The sequence below is a fragment of the Dreissena polymorpha genome, chromosome 1 (assembly GCF_020536995.1).
Source record: "Dreissena polymorpha isolate Duluth1 chromosome 1, UMN_Dpol_1.0, whole genome shotgun sequence".
Taxonomy (NCBI): domain Eukaryota; kingdom Metazoa; phylum Mollusca; class Bivalvia; order Myida; family Dreissenidae; genus Dreissena; species Dreissena polymorpha.
The window spans coordinates 22,627,640-22,648,263 of record NC_068355.1 but is presented as its reverse complement, the minus strand read 5'-3'; the positions used below and the strand labels follow the sequence as shown (position 1 = coordinate 22,648,263).

The 20,624-nt window shown below is 36.0% G+C and overlaps 2 protein-coding genes across 5 annotated transcripts; both read right to left on the bottom strand.

Moving 5' to 3' along the window:
* Window positions 1-10,226: 10,226 nt before the first annotated feature.
* LOC127855595 (uncharacterized) lies at window positions 10,227-11,999 on the bottom strand. The gene is made up of 3 exons (XM_052394896.1): window positions 11,612-11,999; window positions 10,657-10,822; window positions 10,227-10,470 (listed from the first exon to the last, which is right to left on the bottom strand). Exons 1-3 carry the CDS (start codon window positions 11,779-11,781, stop codon window positions 10,294-10,296), a joined length of 513 nt encoding a protein of 170 aa, XP_052250856.1. The 5' UTR covers window positions 11,782-11,999; the 3' UTR covers window positions 10,227-10,293.
* A 202-nt stretch (window positions 12,000-12,201) lies between these two features.
* LOC127833674 (uncharacterized) lies at window positions 12,202-15,121 on the bottom strand. 4 transcript variants are annotated; one of them, XM_052362655.1, is made up of 5 exons: window positions 14,952-15,121; window positions 14,236-14,404; window positions 13,897-14,009; window positions 13,212-13,338; window positions 12,202-12,571 (listed from the first exon to the last, which is right to left on the bottom strand). In XM_052362655.1, exons 2-5 carry the CDS (start codon window positions 14,381-14,383, stop codon window positions 12,348-12,350), a joined length of 612 nt encoding a protein of 203 aa, XP_052218615.1. In that variant the 5' UTR covers window positions 14,384-14,404; window positions 14,952-15,121; the 3' UTR covers window positions 12,202-12,347. The 4 variants fall into 4 exon arrangements, with proteins under 4 accessions (XP_052218615.1, XP_052225785.1, XP_052232897.1 ...); XM_052369825.1 differs by having other exon boundaries at window positions 13,212-13,311; XM_052376937.1 differs by lacking the exon at window positions 12,202-12,571 and having other exon boundaries at window positions 12,630-13,338.
* Window positions 15,122-20,624: the final 5,503 nt, after the last annotated feature.

Genomic DNA, 20,624 nt, shown 5'->3' with positions numbered 1-20,624 from the left:
ATTTGTTACTGTTTAACCAGTTTGTTCTGTTTTGCTGACTGCCTCGTGAAGTTCGCGTTTTGCATCGCGTATTTTGTAATTTTGATAAATCTTTTTTTTCAGTTTTCATGACGCACATACCATTTAAATAGCGAATGCTTATAAAATAAACAACTAAAGCTTTATTTACTGAAAACAGCAAATAGCGTACTATGTAACTGGCAATTTAAACGTTAATTAATAATAAGCTTGAATACAAGTTCAGAAGAAACAGTCCCTGAACATCGCGACACTGAAAGCTTTATACCCTTGCATATATTGTTTGTACAGTCAAAACTTGCTGAGGACTTACGCGTATATACGATCGTATTACTATTTTTAAAACGATAAAACGACTTTAATACATTTCAAACGAAGTCGAGAATAATAACGTAACGTTTTTTTTTCAATGGCAAATAATGTTTTGCTTTCTTGTACTCAAAACAGGTACTCAGTTGTGTAATCCCAATTTGTGCAAATTCGTTCATAGAAAACATGGACAAATTGTGATCAATTATATATCAAGCACGAGTCAATTTGTCGGTTTTGGCGTTAATTTGCTCGTGAATTTTCCATGAAGTAAGAACATAAGAAGTATTTGATGTTTTATAACATTTATCAGTCATGTTCATAAATTAATTTGATATTGCAATAATAATATAATTCGTGTACTGAGAAAACTGGGCTTAATGTATGTGCCTACAGTCCGCACAGACTTATCAGGGACGACAATTTCCGCTTAAGCTAGATTTTTGGTAAAAAGGGACTTACTTTAAGCAAAAAATTCTGTTAAAGCTGAAAATGTCGTCCCTGATCAGCCTGTGCGGCTACAAAGCTAATCTGGGACGACCATTAACGCACATGCATTATGCCCAGTTTTCTCAGAACACGACTTATATATTCACATTGCAATCGTGTAGGCTCTCGTTACGCGAGCTTGATTATTTAAACTATTTGTAAAGAGGCAAATCAACTGTTTTTTTTATAAGAAGAGACTATCTGCAAACCAAAAATACCGTAAAAGCGGAAAGTGTCGTCCCTAATTAGCCTGTACGGACTTCACAGGCTAATCTGGGACGACACTTTACGCACATGCATCAAGCCCTCTTTTCACAGAGTACGGCCCGTATTTAATCTTTGTCAGAATGCCTTTTGAAATGTGGTCTCATGGGATCTTTCGAATGAATCGCAGCACTTATTAGTAATGGTGTGTGCAAAATTAAAATAATCTTGTACATTTTATGTACAATTAAGTTATAAATTAACAGAACTTATAATTCAGAGCTTCTGTTATCGACATACAATTCTTATTCGGAACATCACTAACAATAAACTGCAATAATGTAGTGGTAGAAAATAGCGCTTCATTAGTAAACGAATAATTGAGCATAACATGAAAGGAAACGTATTTCGTGAAACGTATTTTGTGCCCATAATATTGAACAGGAGGAGTGCAAGCTGGTACTTTTTTTTTAATTCGGCGGTCGAAAATGAAAATGCGAGGAAATGAATGTGTCAACCAGATACTTCAATAACAACAAAAGTTTTGTTTTAGTAACGTTTGATGATGTCATGAGGGAAAGCTGTCGATTCTAATAATTTAAGAAGAATCGGAAATCAAAGTTATGCTATTGAAGCATGTGGGAAGGAGAAATGCGGATACAATATCAAAGGAACAACATTTTGTCATATGAAAATAGTGTTTACAATAGGGAGTTTAAAGCCATAGCGCAACTAAGACCAATGGGACTTTTAACCCATGTATGCCCAGTGGATTCTCCCATTATTATAAATTGGATCAATTTCATTCCAAAATTAGGGATGTCTAGTTTTTTTATTTATATATTTAGAATATTTCTTACAGAAATTCCTGTAAGCAAACAGCGCGGACACAGATGAGACGCCTCAAGCGGCGTCTCATCTGGGTCTGCGCTGTTTGCCAATGCCTTTTTTCTAGACGCTAGGCATAAATGGGTTAATGCATGACATATTTTAAATACACATAAAATAATTTTTTGAACGAAAACACTTAAGTTTCAAGTCATAAACAAACTGTTGTTTGTTTTTAAGAAGCTTATAGGAATTTCAATATACCGAATTAATATACGCGCCAACGTTAAAATAATGTTGTTGTTTTTTTGTTATAAAGCTGCATTTACTTTTTGAATAGATGATAACTATCTTTTTTTGGAAATGAGTAATGAAACTTAAAAATAAATAAGCAATTATATTAAGAGTCTTATTTCATATTTCTCATTCTGACGTTTAACAACATACCTGTATAATTAACGGCTATGTTTTATTTATGTTTGTTTTATGAGAACAACAAAAAAGAAAATTATTTGGTTTTCAGTAGTTGTAAGTTGAGGTTCTTTCAAAATCGGTAAACGAATTAAATATGTGTTTATTTTCGTATTAAGGTTGTCAAATTTAAGACGAAAAACGAAAATACGGTATATGGACGGACTCTGTATCCACTGACCATTGCCCATGAGTTTGCAACGACTGCATTTAATTTTACTCAGTGTTCTTTCATGAATATTATGCACATTACACGGACTTTGTTTGAAACTAAATATTTTTTCTTTTATAAATGTTGTATTTGCTCTTATAAGCAAAATGCATTGTCGTCTATTTGCTTAGCGACAGCTTAGGTAGTTTGTTAAATGTACTAATTACTTCAAGTTCTAATTGACCTACAATTTCGCTGCGTACTCGTTCTATCATTTGGAATTCCGCTGAAAATTTATGGAAACAAAACAGGAGAAAACAAGTAGTCCATAACAGAAGTTGGTACTTTGAAATTCTAAACAATGTCTGAAAACACTTTAAAAAAATAACAATTCTCTTTCTTCTTCTCATCCATATCACATAAAACCACACCGGGTCTCTGCGCAAAGGTAGGATTCCAAAACTTCAGAACTAATCTGTAATCTTCCGTTTTGAAATTCATTACTTATTCAATGTGCAGGTAATGTAGACAGAAGATTTTATCGCGAAAAAATGGACGATAAAACTCTCTTTTTAGAGACCTCTTGTGAACTATGAAAATTATCTGTAATTTCCATAAGCGGAGCGTATCAACTTTTAGTCTCCTCTAATATTCCCCTGATGATCTAACAACTACGTGGTGGGTATATATTATTTATTCCCTTACTTATAGACTTAAATCATCCGTCCCAGTGTTAGCCTTTGAATCTTGCAAGTCATAGTTAAAAACAAAACTTGGCATGGGTCAACGCCAAGGTTTCAAATAACACTCGTGGATGGCAGACCAAGAGCAGATTATAATGGGTTCATGCTCTGTAAAAAAGGGGTTTAATGCATGTGCGTAAAGTGTCGTCCCAGATTGGGACGACACTTTACGCAAATGCATTTAACCCCTTTTTCACAGATCACAGTCAATATAGTTATTTTAACAGTTCTGATAATATGTTAACTTTTATAACCTAACGTCCATCATCAGCAATCGTATGCCCTTACTTAGCCGACCAATCATAGGCAGTATTTTCAGCTCAAAAGTCAAAGTAGCATAAAAGGATCAGTCTTTTTTCAATTTCATCTGCGTGCGCTTCATAGTTTTATTTCGACCCATGGTGCAAAAAGGTACCTTGTGTACTTTAAATTTAACGGTATGTGGTACTATTTTGCACCAAGCGATTTGGAGCGATTTGATATATACCAACAATACAATTTTACATTGAAACCATTCAATCGATATTTCATAGTCCTGAGTAACTGGACTAAATGAGTCTGAGAAAACTGGACATATGACCTTGAATACCTTTTTTAATGCCGCTCACATTCCAGCCATATAAGCGAGAAAGTGATAAGAACAATAGTAGATTGCAACACTATCTGATTTGAAAGAAGCAATGTATCTAACTCGGCCGAACTACAATTTGATTATTGCCAATGCGCGTGCGTGAGCATTAGGATAAGATGTTTTTAAATACTTTTTATTACGTTAGTTTTTTTACTTGTAAAAAGCTTTTGTATTTGCTGAATTATTCCCGTATATATCAACCACGCAGTATAATATTAAACCCTCTCCCATTTAGAAGCAAAGTGAAAATGACTATGTGCAAACAGCATAAAACCAGAACAGCCTTGGAGTAACTCACAGTTTGTTCAGGTTTTATGTTGTTTGCTACTCACCAGTTTCTAAGTGTTGGAAAGGAAGCCTTACAAACTTGAAGAAAGGCCTTTTATTTAAAAGTACTTTCTAAGGGACTACAAATGCGTGAAAATACGTATCTAAGTGGTAAAGGGTTAAAATACTCATAAACGCATTTCAGGCCATGGTATGTTAAGCCTCGCCGATTCGATAAATTATGCAATAATAGAATAGTAACATATTCTCTGTATGAAGTGGGCATTACAACATAAAACAAGCAATAGACGAGTTTTACATTCCCAAGTTGGGGGATGATCACAACGAGGAAATCAGTTTCGTTGAGATATGCCATCGAGATTTTCCGCCAAACCGTGCTTTATTATTTATGAAATCGTTATATCGTTTGATCATAGAACCACTTTATGAACATATAGTGTATACGTGTAACAAAAATTGTAACAGTTCACGTGACAATTACGTACTCCACATGGCACCAGACACACTTTGGCCTCGTTTTATTACAATAAATATGATAACGTGATATTATTTCAGTATTTTTTCTTTCTCTGCAGCTTGGAACTAGAGCGAGAAGAGAGAGAAAACAAGAGTATACCACTTTTATAAAGATCACATGATGAAACTATTTGAGCCTTGTTTTTGGGATAACTGGGCTTAATGCATAAGCGTAAAGTGTTATCCCAGATTAGCCTGTGCAGTTCGCACAGGCTAATCAGGGACGACACTTTCCGCCTAAACTTGATTTTCGATACGAAGGGACTTCCTTGAAACTAAAAATACCAAAAAAGCGTAAAGTGTCGTCCCTGATTAGCCTGTCCAGACTGCACATGCTAATCTCGGACGACACTTTACGCACATGCATTAAGCCCAGTTTTCTCAGAACAAGACCCATATAGTGTATACGTGTAACAAAATTGTAACAGTACATGTTACAATTAAGTATTCCACATGGTACCATGGTAATCAGTGCAGTAACTCAGGTGTCATTGTTTCGACATTGACTTCATGAAATGTGGATAAAATAATAAAATAGACATTTAAGTTTAAGGTAAATAAAACTTCACATAATATAACATAAGATTGATATTAATAAGATCAACATTACAAATTTATAAAAATAGTTTCTAGAGAGCATTAAAGGCGCATGACTGTATAGAATGACAATTAACACTTTCTTGTTGAGTTGTTTGGTATAAATTGTTAAACTTATGTGTTTATCTATACTTTCTTACTTTATTGTTCTTATTAGTGATCTTTTAATATATTTGGACCGTGCTCTGTGAAAAAGGGGTTTAATGCATGTGCGTAAAGTGTCGTCCCAGATTAGCCTGTGCCGTCCGCATAGGCTTATCAGGGACGACACTTTCCGCTTTTATGATATTTTTCGTTTAAAGAACGTCTCTCCGTCTCATCTCATCTCATCTCATCTTTATGATGTTCAGTATTACTGTTTCCTCACAAAGATCATAACTAAAACGAAAATTTACGAATCTGAAACATTTCTTTTGAATTTTGTCACTTAACCAAAACGTGAAAAGGTCCCTTTAAAATGCATTCCTTAATTACGTTAGTATTAAATAAAATATTGTAGAAATCGCTCCTACTGGACATTGTTTTTCAAATCAAAACAACATACGGACGCATCCTTTTGAGAAACAATATACATGTATCATAACCCATTTATGCCTAGTGGACTCTCCCATCCTTCTAAATTGAATCAATTTATTTCCAAAATTAGGGATGTCTAGTATATTTATTTCTATATTTAGAATACTTCTTACAGAAATTCCATTAAGCAAACAGCGCAGACCCAGATGAGACGCCGCATGATGCGGCGTCTCATATGGTTCTACGCTGTTTGCAAAGGCCTTTTTTCTAGACGTTAGGCATAAGTGGGTTAAAGTCATTCGACAGCTTAGGGATGCCTTGTACTTTGATTGTTGTTAAACTTATGATAAAGTATTTCCTCGTAAACTAATGATGATCGTGTCGAAACACAAAAAGACATTAACTTTTGCAGTCGTTTCTGTCAAATATTGTTTTATGTAATATATCTGCTTTGCTTCTACTATAGCATGTTTCTTAATTTCGAACTTTTAAAGACCTTGACATGATAAAGTTGGTAAGGACATTCAATGTAATGTGAATAGGACTTATCTAACTTTATAGGTCATGTGTGGTTTTAGAAGTGGGTTTAATAAACCCAAATCAGTCTGTTAAAACCCAAATGAAGACCGATGCGGAATATCATGTACTTACTTTTGGTCTTATCATGTGTTTTTCAGATACACCGGACTCAGCATGTATTCTTCTACGAGATAAACGAAACTTTTATTAACGTATTCGTTTCAATAATCTACTAGTTTTAAATGGTCTGAACAAACTCTTGTCACGTGGTTGAATAAGGTGAGTGGTTATGGCATACGACCCATTGTCGCATGACGCGGCTCATAGACCATCGCTATTATGACAATATTGCATAATTCAAACCTATAGCGCTTTTCGCGGGAATCTGGATGCACATGACATTTGCATCAATATTTTTTTGTTGCTTACCGGTATATTTCGTGATGTTCCATTCACAATTCTTTGATATCCTAAATCTGTAAAATCATTTTCGCCTCGCTCTGGAAAAATCGGGTTTAATGCATATGCGTTAAGTGTCGTCTCAGATTAGCCTGTGCAGTCCACACCGACTAATCAGGGGCGACACTGTCCGCTTTCAGACCTAGTTAAGTCATATGGTTCAGATTTTGCATTGATTTCAACCGAATCCTATTTCGAATTCAATGTTGAATGAAAACAATGTTGTTGTTTTTTTGAAACCTTTATGTTATATTTAATTGTAACTGTTTTACACCTGTATTTAGTATTTATTCAGATGAGACCATCGCAAGGTGGCAAAAGAATGCTCAACTGCTTCTTGTTATTTGCTTTTCCTCAATAAAAATTTGACAAAAATATTGCGTGCCAATTTCGTTGTAGCAGATATCAATCTTGAGAGTAGCGACTGCTTGATTACTTCTTGACATTCGCTTTTTGATCTTTATGAAATTCGTACCATTTGTGCTCAAAATGTTGATGTTGCTGACAACCGCTTTGAAATATTTATATTTATAGCGTTTTAAATACAGGCATGTCGAGAACATCTTTTTAAGAAATTAATATAAATTTGAATAACCAGTTATGAATTTAAATGACATGTTCATGTTGAAATATTCTGAACGACATTTAACTATGTTCAACTTTATTTTATTTATCTTAAAAGTCAATGCATCGGGAGTTAGAAAAGGATATGGGCACAAACAATATATTCATAAATTTATACATGTACTCACATTTGTGTTAATAAGACCTTGTAAAACATTGATCTGTCAATATCAAAGAAATCGAAATTAAAACATCTACCGGTAATTTAAGTTCTTTTAATCGGGAAACTAACAAAGCAAAGGTAAATGAGCTTTTAAAGTTTTAAAAGAGAAGTGGTCATGTAAACCACGACTTGAAAGAGAAAACGAGCCAGTTAAGTTTTTTTTAATTATTATGATTTTTACTTAGTCTTGATAGACTTAGTAAAGACTGTTTAATAAATTGTAAATTGATCCACTATGTATAAATAAAGAGAAGAGGTAGCAAAATCATGTACTGATTTTACAGTACCAAATAAACATTTGTAAAACAAGTTAATTTAGCTGCAACAAAATATGAAGATTTTAATACAGTGTTAATAGTATACTATATCGTAACAAGAAATATCTTTAAAAAAGATATACGGCGTAAATAGTTTAATGAATGAGATCAAGGATAGCGAATGTCTTTTTCTGTGCAGTTCTTAGCTGCATCACACGCAGTACGGGATGTTACGGGGAGTTTTCGCGGCTTATTTTACATTATAACATATTGCTGGTCATAAACCTATAGATACAAAACAGAAAACCAAAAGAAGAATGGAAGTGAAATTTAAACATATGAGTCAACCGGCCACACGAGAACAAACCTGTTTTAGTGGTCTGTCGGGCATTGCTATTTGATTCGATTATTAACAGTATCGAGAATCATCGTGCTCATGCTTAAAGTGATATTATGGGCATTTTGCACTGTTGAATTGAGCTGAAAAGAATTAACAGGTCAAAATAGTTAGTTAAAATGTGGTTACTGATCAATTATCTGCAACTCACCTTGCTACCAGTTGTTTATAAAAATATATTTTATATTCGATATTCTTACGTGACCCACCCAGTCCTGTAAGCCGAAATGATCCGTAAAACAATATTGTGTCTTTGTGTCGTATGAACAAATCTGCACTAAAACTAAATTTAGGTTCAACTCGTAAACGCATGATCAGTTGTCAAACGAAAGTACGGTTAATATTCAAATGCATTATTTTTCTCTTTCTGGTATATTGTTTTAGTATGTTGATGCTGCATTAATTACTATAAGTGTATATGAAGTAGAAACATCAAAAATAATCAACGGTTGCGATAGACACCTATAAACTGTTACATGCTCATAATATCACTTTAGTACATTAGGCAATATGGTGGAATAATTATTGTTAAATTTATTAAATAATAATATTTATCATTGTATTGTTGAAAACACATTAAGAATCTATTATTGACATACCATAATTATATTGCTGAATATCTTCTTTTAACATATTTCTGGTCTAAAGAAAATTCCAGGTCACCTAGTTCACGGATAGCGTCTTTATTATATAACGATTATTTTACTGACCGCGAACTCCGGTGATGACCTGTATATAAACTCTGAATGTCCGCGACTTGACCCGAAACCTCGCGGGTTGAAATGCAATTCTTTAAAGTGAGGCCTCGCTTCCACTGCTCTTTATACTTTTACATGTTAACATGTTGACAGGAATATGGAAGTAAGTACTAAATATGAGAACATAGCCTTTTAAGTATAAACGCTTTTGCGCTGGTAATACTCTGAAAATAAAAGGTGTACGCACAAACTGTATTGATGTCGAGAATTGAGTGTAAAACTGTTCTATCTATTAAGCCTTTTTCATTAGAGATAAAATTGTTTCATACAGTAAAACAGTGTTACAAAGACGCGGATATGTTTCCAATGTTCTGGTGGTATACTCAAATCAGCCAATGGAATAAATGAAGTGTATTCATTCGTACCTAGCCGCGGGAAATTTTATTTGAATTTTATTGGACACTTACAAAGGTCAAGTCAGGGTGAAAAGCTGGCTTATGCAGCTTACGCCGAAAAAGAAACTGATTTCGGTCAGTTATATTATGTTTGCAAAGACTCTGGCATCTTATTTCACGATAAATGTAATCTGGCCCTTATGAATATTTCGTTGAAACCGTAAATAATCGTAGCCGAATCTGAATTAAGATAATAAGTACCGTTTATAATTGATATGGATATTTGATGAGACCTGCATACATGCATGTATAATGCGGCCACATCTCATCCGCTCGGTATCCTAATTACAGCAACACAAAGCCAATTACGTATTTTTCTATATAGTTGTATGTCTATTCGATAATTATCTGTTTATGGACTTTGTATATGAACGAGTTTGTGGGCAAAATTATGTGTAAACATCCGCCTTGACACCAACTGCATACGATAACAGTTTATAGTCAGATACACGAACTACTTGGCAGAATTGCACCTCAAAGAAAATGCGACTGAGTTATGTTGTTACTTGTATTGCTCTGACATAAACAGTACACTATAATATAAATAAAATTAATATATAATAACATATTTAAAACTTAAAATAATTTCATAAAAAGGTCAACAAAATGTAAACACGTATTTTGAGAAAAATGCAGGTGGAAACCATGGAAACCATGATGTTTGGTGTTCGAACCCGATACTGATCCACTGTACCATCACATGGCGAGGTTTCTGATGTGCCGCTATTAATGTTTATCGCTTGTATATTTTGAAGCAAATGTATTCATCTTGTCTTCGGTTTTCGTAAATTTTCCTTACAGACAGTTAATTAGGACCAATTCAAATATATCGTATACTAATTGATTGAATAATAAATGATATGGTCGATCACGAAATTGTTTAGAATCGATGGTAATCCGACATCATTAAATAAATTCCGAACGCGGAAAACATTATGTAGTTGCTAATAATAAGTATGTCTAACACTGAGTGTGTTCAATGTAATGGTTGTTTTCGCACCGCATCGCATCGCCTTCGTCATTACTTTGGGACTCTATAATCAAATATCTCATCGCCCGTGTCGGGATCTCCCACTTCCGGTTGGTAGCCCGTTTAGACGTATTCAGGAGCGTTGATCGTAAGACGAGGCAGGTTGGCTAAGAAAGGGGAGACAATTTGAATAAAAGTTAGAACTCTTGTTTGAAATGTGTATGTTTACCTGGATCATACATATGCAGAAGTATCACGTCCGCTAGTAACAGTAGAAGTAGAAGTAGAAGTAGTTGTTGTGGCAGTTGTACAAAAGTACAACAGAAAAGAAATAACAATAACATGTATGTCACCTTTGGTTGAATATAAGGGAAGACTGCGTTTAGCCCCAGGCGTCGATGTGGGTTGGTTTCCATGGTGAATAGTCCACGTGATGACGTCAGGAGCCTTGTGTTTCCAGAAGTTATCGCTGGTTGTGTAGAAAAACGTTCCATCGGCGCTCCAGTGCAGGGTGTCGAACTGAATATAAAATAATATAATAAGGACTGTATTCCTGTGACATTGACAGAAAAGCATGGATAGCAGAATTGTGTGGATTATTATCTAGTCATGTCGAATAACTATTAAAATTTATATAAACCATCACCAAATTATGTAATGTTTACAACGGCAACGTTATGTGGCTCATTATGACTCATTCAGTGACAGATAAATCTACGCAAGGACGAACAAACCCGAGTTGAATCAATGCGCAGGGTGCGATCAAGCGATTTGCTCACGGGCAACTTGTAGAATGTATGGTTTTAAACAGGCTAAGAAAGAGTAATATTGAAAAAACATGAAATTAATAGCCTAAGGTTTAATATCTGGACGTAAAAAATCTAAAACAAATTGTAGCTCCAATGGGATTCCCGGGGTTCCATGTGTAAAATAACTTACGACTTAACATTTCTTCTTATCCGGCTAGAACAATACTTACGTGTAATTTCATATCGTGTGGTCTCTGCAATTTTCACGAAATTACAAGAAATATTCCAAATTATTTTGCCGTCATAAACGATTTATAATCTCAAACCATTGATTACTTATTTACAAAATGATTGATTTTCTGCATCTATATGGTCCACGTGTTATTTCATGTATTAATATGCACTGTTTGTTTTTGTTTTACACACATGCTAAGTTATACATATGTGAACAGTTAAAACATAAGTCGCGTTTTATGCGGCCAGCGTAGCTCCAGACCAGCTTGCACAATCGCGCAGTCTAGTCCGGAGCTACACTGTCGGCTATACATTGACGTCATACACTCGGAAGTCATAGTTGTCGCCTTTTCCCGTGGTCATAATACGGTCGTCTTCGAGACGATAAACGTTTGCCATGACCATTTTGACGGCCTCTCTGTCACATAGCTCAATAGTTTCTATCTCTGAAACATACATTCGAACCTCGTTGTGGGATGACTGGGCTTGGTGCATGTGCGTAAAGTGTCGTCCCAGATTAGCCTATGGTAACTGCACAGACTAATCTAGAAGGACACTTTCCGGGTTTTTTTTCGTTTATAGGAAGTCTCTACAAAAAGAAAATCCAGTATATGCGGAAAGTGTCGTACCTGATTAGCCTGTGCGGACTCCACAGGCTAATCTGGAATGACACTTTAAGCACGTGCATAGAAAACAGTTTTAAAAGAACTCGTCTCATTAGATAAGGACCTTCATAATACTTACATGAAAAGTAAGAACAAACTTCGATTGCGATATCTGTATGTGTTCTTATGTGATTCAAAATATAAAAGATCTGACATGCGTTGTCATTTAAAACCATATTTTATCAAACGAGATAAATAATGTTGGTGGAAAGCGAGCCTTTGTATATAATAGTTTAAATACACGGGAAATGATGTTTGGATATAGAAATATATAGTTGCCTCTGAATTGACCAGAAAAGATCGATGTCATTCCAGTCTCAATATGAACAATTGTGGGTGTACATATCAGTGGTCAGTTATACAAATAATATAATGTATGTCGTTTTATTGGTAAAATCATGTAATAAAAAGATAGGAAACTCGTCGATAAAAAAACTGATCTATTTGCAAGAACGGGACAAACAGCCTAATTTGTTCAGTGTCCCAGGAGAAAAGTTGAACTTCATTGTCTGTGCGCTCGCCCACGTAACCTCCGATGAAGAACAAGCGGCTGCTGACTCTGTTCAACAACATGTAGGAGTCGAACAGCATGTATCTCCCTCCGTACCGCCGGCCTAAAACTAGCGCGGAACTTATCTATGCCTCGTTCTTGGAAAACTGGGCTTAATGCATGTTCGTAAAGAATCCTCCCAGATTAGCCTGTGAACTTACGGCCTTTATGAAATGTTTCGTTTAAAGGAAGTCTCATATAAACGAAAATCCATTCTATGCAGAAAGGGTCGTTTCTGATAAGCCTGTGTGGACTGCACAGGCTAATCTGGGACGACATTTTACGTACATGCATTTAGCCCAGTATTCACAGAACGCGGATAATATAAGTTATAAAGGCAATCAAATTAGCGACAAGGGTGCAAACATGTGTTTACAGAAAATAAATATTTGTTTGAATAAAACTGAATTTCTTCAACAGATTAACAGGAAGAGAGAGACTCATTGGTATAAAACATACGTTCATACTTAATAGTTGATTGGTCGATAACACTTTCGTAGTCTTATAACATATGGAGCGAAAACCATAAGCTGATCTTGACAACAACATTTAAAAGCTTTGTTGGTAGTATATGTCATGCTAGTATGTAATGCGTACACAGAAAAAGAGACGCCGTAAACCTTAAAATATATTGAACGATATATGCCGCGAAATTCCAACGTATGTTTAATTCTGAAAGGTAAAGATACTGTCGCATCTCCTGTACGTACTGTTTGAGATCTCATACATGCGAGAGTGGGTGACAAGGTCCATCACCATTACGGGTCCCATTTCAACCGTTACTGCGGCGAGCGTTCCCGGATCGTTTACCTGTAAAACAGCGATATGAGCCTCGCTCTGTGAAAACAGGGCTTAAGGCATGTACGTAAAGTGTCGTCCCAGATTAGCCTGTGCAGTTCGCAGTGAGGACATTTTCCGCCTTGACTTGATTTTCGCTCAGGAATAGATCTTCTTTTAACGAGAAATTCCGTAAAAGCGAAAAGTGTCGTCCCTGATAAGTCTGTGCGGACTGCACAGGCTTATCTGAAATAACTCTTTACGCACATGCATTAAGCCCATTTTTCGCAGAACGGGGTTTATTTACATTGATAACCGTTTTCAACAGTATACAAGTCATATCGTGGCGGCCAGTTAACATACACTTTTAATTGGCTAACTGATTTCCAATTACTAAGTACACATGCTTTTATCAGATCTGTTAACTGGCCTACTTGAATCAGAGGTATGGGGAGAATGGTCGTATACATATGAACACATCACTTGCGAATGTAAATGTTCGTCACAACATTAAAAAAACAAACAGCAATACAGTTTTGAGATGTTCACTGCTTGCTACTACACTTGTAAAGTACAGGTGGCATATGACATAATGTTGAGAAAGGTATAAAAACTTACCACAACTTGGTAGATCTCCTTCTTGTGTCCAGTTTTTATTATGGCGTCAATGCAGCCGTTTGTGATGTTGTACCGTTTCACGTTCTTGCCAAAACGTGACGTCACGAGGAGTTCTACAATGGAAGAATGACGTCATTGACAGAGATACAGTGGGCGGAACGGTTTCTAACACGTTCTGACCCAAATCGTTCAGTTAGCAAAATCTTTAAATCATGAATTTGATTTCTTAGTGACGCGGAATAGTAATGACACACCATGACCGGAATATTTAATAACTATGTTGTGAATACTGCCACCTCCACACATGAATTGTAAAATGTAAATTAGAATTGTACGTACGCTTCCGTTTGGTCAAGATACACACTCGTGTATCGACTACTCGACCCGGAAACACGATGCTGACGTCCATCTTTTCAAGATCAAACAAGTAAAACTGATCGTAAATTTCCATGACCACTGATCTGTTGTCTGCTTCGTAAAACCTCATGTTTGCATTGCAGGCCACCTACTGATGAATATAACGTTTGCAAGTATGACGCACGATATTTTGTTATTTTTTGAAAAGTTTACTTAATTGGACTGTTTTGTAATCAAATTAATCATGAACGTATCTTAAGTATCGAATAATTTTCAGGGGGAATGCAACATTTTACCAAAATATGGACGTTTTAAGTGTAGAAAGAATAATTACATAAAAGAAACTCAATAAAAAATATTTGAAAACAAAACTGTAATTAATGGATTATTTATATGAGCGGCGTTCTGGGAAAGACTGGGCTTAACGCATTGCGTAGAGTGTGCAGTCCGCAGAGGGTAATCAGGGACGACAGTTTCCACACTGAAATTTCGTTTAAAAGAGACTTTATGTTAACGAAAAAATTCAACAAACGTGGAAATTGTCGTTCCTGATTAGCTTGTGCGGACTGCACAGGCTAATCTGGGACGACAATTTACGCACGTGAATGAACGCTACTTTTCACAGAACGGGGCTCATATAGACGTCATCATTATATGTTGTCGAAATTCATTGAAGCAAATGGGAGCAATACACATACAATTAGCAAAGAGCGAAATAAAACCCGTCGTCTAACAAGTTCTCGGATGGCGCGGTATTCCAGTCTGCCGACATCATACACGCCGACTTTGTTCGGTGAGTCCTCTCTCGCACTGCCGGTCACGAACAACGCATCCTGGTGGCCCAGTGGAACACGTCCTGTGGAGACAGACTATATTGAGGCTACCAGTAATTAAAGAAAAAATGTTAGTGTTCCGAATGATATTGCAGTGTATTTTACTTGATAACGAAATTAATATTTCCAAAAAACAATAATGTGTAATATTAAACATTCAACTAATATAATTGTTATGGTGGTCCGCCGGAAAACTCTTTCTGTGTAAACAGACTTTATTGAGGCTAATTAAAGAATAATTGTTAGTTTTCTTAATGCTATTGCGGTGTATTTTTACTTTATAGCGAGGCCATTGAAATGTGTTTTTCTCTCTGCGCACACAGTCCCCGTTGTTGTTTTATTGAATAATATGTGTAACCTTTAACTAATATAATTTTTAAGTTATATAATAAGCAAATACGTTTCTCTGAAATATTTCTTTACAACAAAAATAAATATAAATAAGTTGTATGTTATTAAAGTCGCGAATCAAGAGGACTAAAACATGCGCTAAAAATAACAACTTGAACTTAATAAAATATAATAAATGACGTTAAAATTGAAACGAAACCGGAAACGAAACAGCCCTAAAATAAGTAAAATATATAGTTATATATGAGCCGCACTCTGCGAAAAAAGAGTTTAATGCATGTGCGAAAAGTGTTGTCCAAGATCGGTTTGTGAATCTGCACAGGCTAATTACGGACGACACTTTTCGCTTGAATAGAATTTTTCGTTTAAAGGAAGTCTCTTCTAAAGTAAAACCCAGTCTAAGCGACAACTGTCGTTCCTGGTTCGCCTGTGCGGACTGCATGATCTAATCTGGGTTGACACGTAACGCAAATGCATTAATCCCCGTTTTACCAGAATATTTTTTATATTTTATATATTTTTTTTAATTATCGCTAGTTACTCGATTTGGCCTGCCGATCTGTGGCCCTCTTTTTGTCCCGGGATCGATCCCACACCCTGAATTTGTTGTCTTTTGCAATCGTTACCACCGTTACCATGTCAACAGTGCGCGCGCCTTTCAGATCATGTGTGTGTTCCAGACGATCTTTCTCCTGTCGCGAAGAGCGGTGCACGATGCCGTGAAAATATGCCACATCTTGTAATCGTAATCGTTGATACAGGCCGAACCATGAGTTGTTGAATAAATATCATTTTTGTTCTTAACCAAAGTCATAGTATTTATTTATGTTATATATGTTATATGTATATATTTTTTATGTTTGTATGTATGTATTTTTGTATTATTTTGTATTATTTATTTAATAAATGTTATAAGTTTATTTTTAAACGAAGAACTGAAATTATTTACGTTACTTGTGTTTGTAAGCCTTCTGAATCGTTACTGCATGTAAAGATTTTACATGGATAAAGATGTGTGTAAAACCCCGAACAAAGGAAGAATTACTTGCAGTGTGGCAGTGTTATGAAATTCGAGGGATCCGTAGCTTATATAGTAGATAAATCTGCCGTCGATAGAGAAGTTTATACTGCGGATGCAGAGACCAGGACCGTACCCAGGATTTTTTTTTACTGGGGGGCCCAACCGGGGAGGGTTTGGGAGGGGTCCCCCCCTCCATATATATATACTTTTTTTTAATTTGGCACTTTGCAAGGTGAATTTTAATGCTTATAAAAAACGTATTTTGTGATATGAATTAATGGAATATAACAAGTAAATCAGCACATTTCGGAAGTCTTAAACTTTAAACATTGGTGTGAATTCACAACAATATTAAAAGCTTTAGATTTCCGAAACTTACAGGTTTAAACTGACGATTATCCACATCAACTCTCGTATTGCTTCCACCATTTATTTCCACAATTCAATAACGTCACAGGTTTTTTTTAATTTGATTTTTGGGAAAGACCTTGTCATTTTTGAGAAAAAAATGCGCGAAACGCCTAATTTTTTGGGGAAATAATGAAAGTCTTAAATAATCAATTTAACATATTTTACTGTTTTCAAACAAATTCAAGGAAAAAAATAATTTAATTATACAATATTTTTCTACACTGGATCAGGTTAACTTCTATAATGAGATCGATTTGTTGTTTCAATTTTCATTTTTTTACCAATGAGCCATTAATAGGCTGATATTACTCAATTCTCGGTACTCAATTATTTTAAATACTGAATTCTGCCAAATTCTTATCTCTTGCTCGGCAAATTTATGAATCTGTTTTTCTTTTAAACAAACATGTTAACTATCTTATCGTAGTCTTTTTCAGTGATTTCCTTTCAAAAATTATAAATACTCAGTTTAAATACCTTTGTCAGTGTTTTTGTTCCGGTTCAAATTCAGGGCCCTATTCTCAATGCAAAAAGTATATATTGGGACCTAAAAATTCCCAATAAAAGGTTTAAAAAAAAAACTTTTAGAAGGGAAAAATACGTCAAGGGCCTTCTCAAAGAAGAAAAAAAACTTGCGACGGCAATTATCAGACCATAGTCTACGAACTCCTGTAGCAGTTGCTTCCATTCGCTGCACGTATCAAAATACATGTTACATCACCATCGATAGATAAAGCATTCAAGATCACAATGGGGGACTGATCGGGGAAGTGTGTACAAGGCGATAAGAACACATTGCCTAGAGGCTTATCTCGATTGGCGAGCGTTTATCCCCTTGTTTATCAGGGACAATAAAACATAGCTGCTCTTTTGTTTTGAGGGAAAGTATACTGTGGGCCCTTGCCGAGAAAAAATTGCAGTGGGCCGATTATTTAAAAAAAATCATAGTTCGACAGCCAGCTGGGGGGCCGGGGCCCCTGGGCCCATGGCCTGGGTACGGGCCTGGAGACTATAGTCGGCTAAAAGAAAGAAAGTTATACAAAGGAGCCTTGCTCTGGGAAAACTGGCTTTATGACTGTGCGTTAAGTATCGTCCTTATTCGGCTGTGCAGTCCGGACACGCTGATCAGGGACGACACTTCCGCCTAAATTGGATTTTCTTTAAAGGAAAAATACCATAAAGCGGAATGTGTCGTCCCTAATAAGTCTGTTCAGACTGCACAGGCTTATCTGGGACCGCACTTTACGTACAAGCAAGAAGACCCGATTTCCAATAGAAAGTCTCTAAAACATTCTTTATCTAAGTCAATACTTGTATACATATATAGTCTGTTCGGACTGGTCACGCTTATCTGGGACTACACTTTACGTACTAGCAAGAAGACTTCACAGTCTTATCTGGGACCACACTTTACGAACTAGCAAGAAGACTTCACAGTCTTATCTGGCACCACACTTTACGAACTAGCAAGAAGACTGCACAGTCTTATCTGGCACCACACTTTACGAACTAGCAAGAAGACTTCACAGTCTTATCTGGCACCACACTTTACGTACTAGCAAGAAGACTTCACAGTCTTATCTGGCACCACACTTAACGTACTAGCAAGAAGACTTCACAGTCTTATCTGGGACCACACTTAACGTACTAGCAAGAGGACTTCACAGTCTTATCTGGGACCACACTTTACGAACTAGCAAGAAGACTGCACAGTCTTATCTGGCACCACACTTTACGAACTAGCAAGAAGACTTCACAGTCTTATCTGGCACCACACTTTACGTACTAGCAAGAAGACTTCACAGTCTTATCTGGCACCACACTTAACGTACTAGCAAGAAGACTGCACAGTCTTATCTGGGACTACACTTTACGTACTAGCAAGAGGACTTCACAGTCTTATCTGGGACCACACTTTACGAACTAGCAAGAAGACTTCACAGTCTTATCTGGCACCACACTTTACGAACTAGCAAGAAGACTTTACAGCCTTATCTGGGACCACACTTTACGTACTAGCAAGAAGACTTCACAGTCTTATCTGGCACCACACTTTACGTACTAGCAAGAAGACTTTACAGTCTTATCTGGGAACACACTTTACGTACTAGCAAGAAGACTTTACAGTCTTATCTGGGACCACACTTTACGTACTAGCAAGAAGACTTTACAGTCTTATCTGGGACCACACTTTACGTACTAGCAAGAAGACTTTACAGTCTTATCTGGGACCACACTTTACGTACTAGCAAGAAGACTTTACAGTCTTATCTGGGACCACACTTTACGTACTAGCAAGAAGACTTTACAGTCTTATCTGGCACCACACTTTACGTACTAGCAAGAAGACTTTACAGTCTTATCTGGGACCACACTTTACGAACTAGCAAGAAGACTGCACAGTCTTATCTGGGACCACACTTTACGCACTAGCAAGAGAACTTCACAGTCTTATCTGGCACCAAACTTAACACACAAGCAAGAAGAACCATTTTCCCATAGCGAGTCTCTAATACATTCTTTATCTTAGCAAATACTTGTATACATATATAGTCTGTGCGGACTGCACACGCTTAACTGGGACCACACTTTACGCTGTTACCAAATCGCCGTTGAGTAGCGGTATGTCCATACATTCTTTACCTGCAAACAGGAATGCGATAATGAAGGTTATATAATCTTTTTTATTAAAACCATATAACATCGGAAACTTTTGTCAGTTGAATCGATTCCATTTCATAGCAAGACCAACGTATTAATGTCTTTTGAGATGATTCTAAGAGCGCACCTTGAGCGGGGATTTAACAAGGGGTAATCCGGTCGCAAACGAACAAACTATCGACTGCATCATTGCAACCGTATAAGAGTTGAATGCAACTGCAGCGTGCAAACTACCAATTTTTTGCAATTACCGGTAATCGTGATATGTTTGTATGTTTTAGTTGTGTTTTTTTATATAAAAAAGTAAATAATAATAATAATTTCATGCCTGTTAAGATTTATGGAGTTTAATTGCTACTTTTAAATGTGGAAGATACATTTTAAATATGCATTTTACATTTTAAGTATATATTTTCTCTGAGAGGTGAAATGATGTTGTGTTTATGAATTTACAGCGAATCAGAACTGATTGTTGATAAAATTATCCGACATTCGTTGCTATTTTATTTCATATAATTTATTCGCCCCGAAAATTCGTCAGTAACCTCCAACACCGTTGAATAACAATAGATTGTTTGAAAAGAAACTCGTGACAAGTTCTATCCTAGTATATAGATAAAGTCATTTTCGGCTTGGCCTAATTATTGTATTGATGTTCTGTTTGTTTGTAAAAATATGTTAATTGATGATTTATGATAAGAACACATTTAAATATTTCAAAGACTAGCAAAATACAAATAAACATGCATACATACACAATCAAAAATATATATTTCAAATTTTCAATATAGAGTTTTTTATTGGTAATGCTCACCTGTTTGCAGACCTTTTACTTTTATTACGTTGCCAAATTTTATGGCGATCCACTCATCGCCATGACAAAACGCGACCTTTCTAGACTGACCTTTACCCGTCACATTGCGTAGCAACCGTGGGGGTCGACCTTGATGTTCCAGATTTTGATCTCCTCCAACGACCCGCAGACTAAAGAAGGTCAAGCGTTAATAATCTCTCTATATGAGACCATCTTGTTTAGCGTTTCACGTTTGTTTACATTTTAGAACCAATTTATTTTGGTTTCGTTTCTGTAGATG

Bases quoted from the DNA above. Each gene is read 5' to 3' on its own strand.
- LOC127855595 (XM_052394896.1), bottom strand. From the start codon at position 11,781: ATGCACCAAGCCCAGTCATCCCACAACGAGGTTCGAATGTATGTTTCA. The intron at 10,823-11,611 runs GTATGACGTCAA...TTTTATATTCAG, and splicing joins GACAACTATGACTTCCGAGT to TTCGACACCCTGCACTGGAG. The intron at 10,471-10,656 runs GTGACATACATG...CCCCTTTCTTAG, and splicing joins TCCCTTATATTCAACCAAAG to CCAACCTGCCTCGTCTTACG.
- LOC127833674 (XM_052362655.1), bottom strand. From the start codon at position 14,383: ATGAGGTTTTACGAAGCAGACAACAGATCAGTGGTCATGGAAATTTAC. The intron at 14,010-14,235 runs GTACGTACAATT...CTTCCATTGTAG, and splicing joins TATCTTGACCAAACGGAAGC to AACTCCTCGTGACGTCACGT. The intron at 12,572-13,211 runs GTACGTACAGGA...GTTCCGCGCTAG, and splicing joins CATGTATGAGATCTCAAACA to TTTTAGGCCGGCGGTACGGA.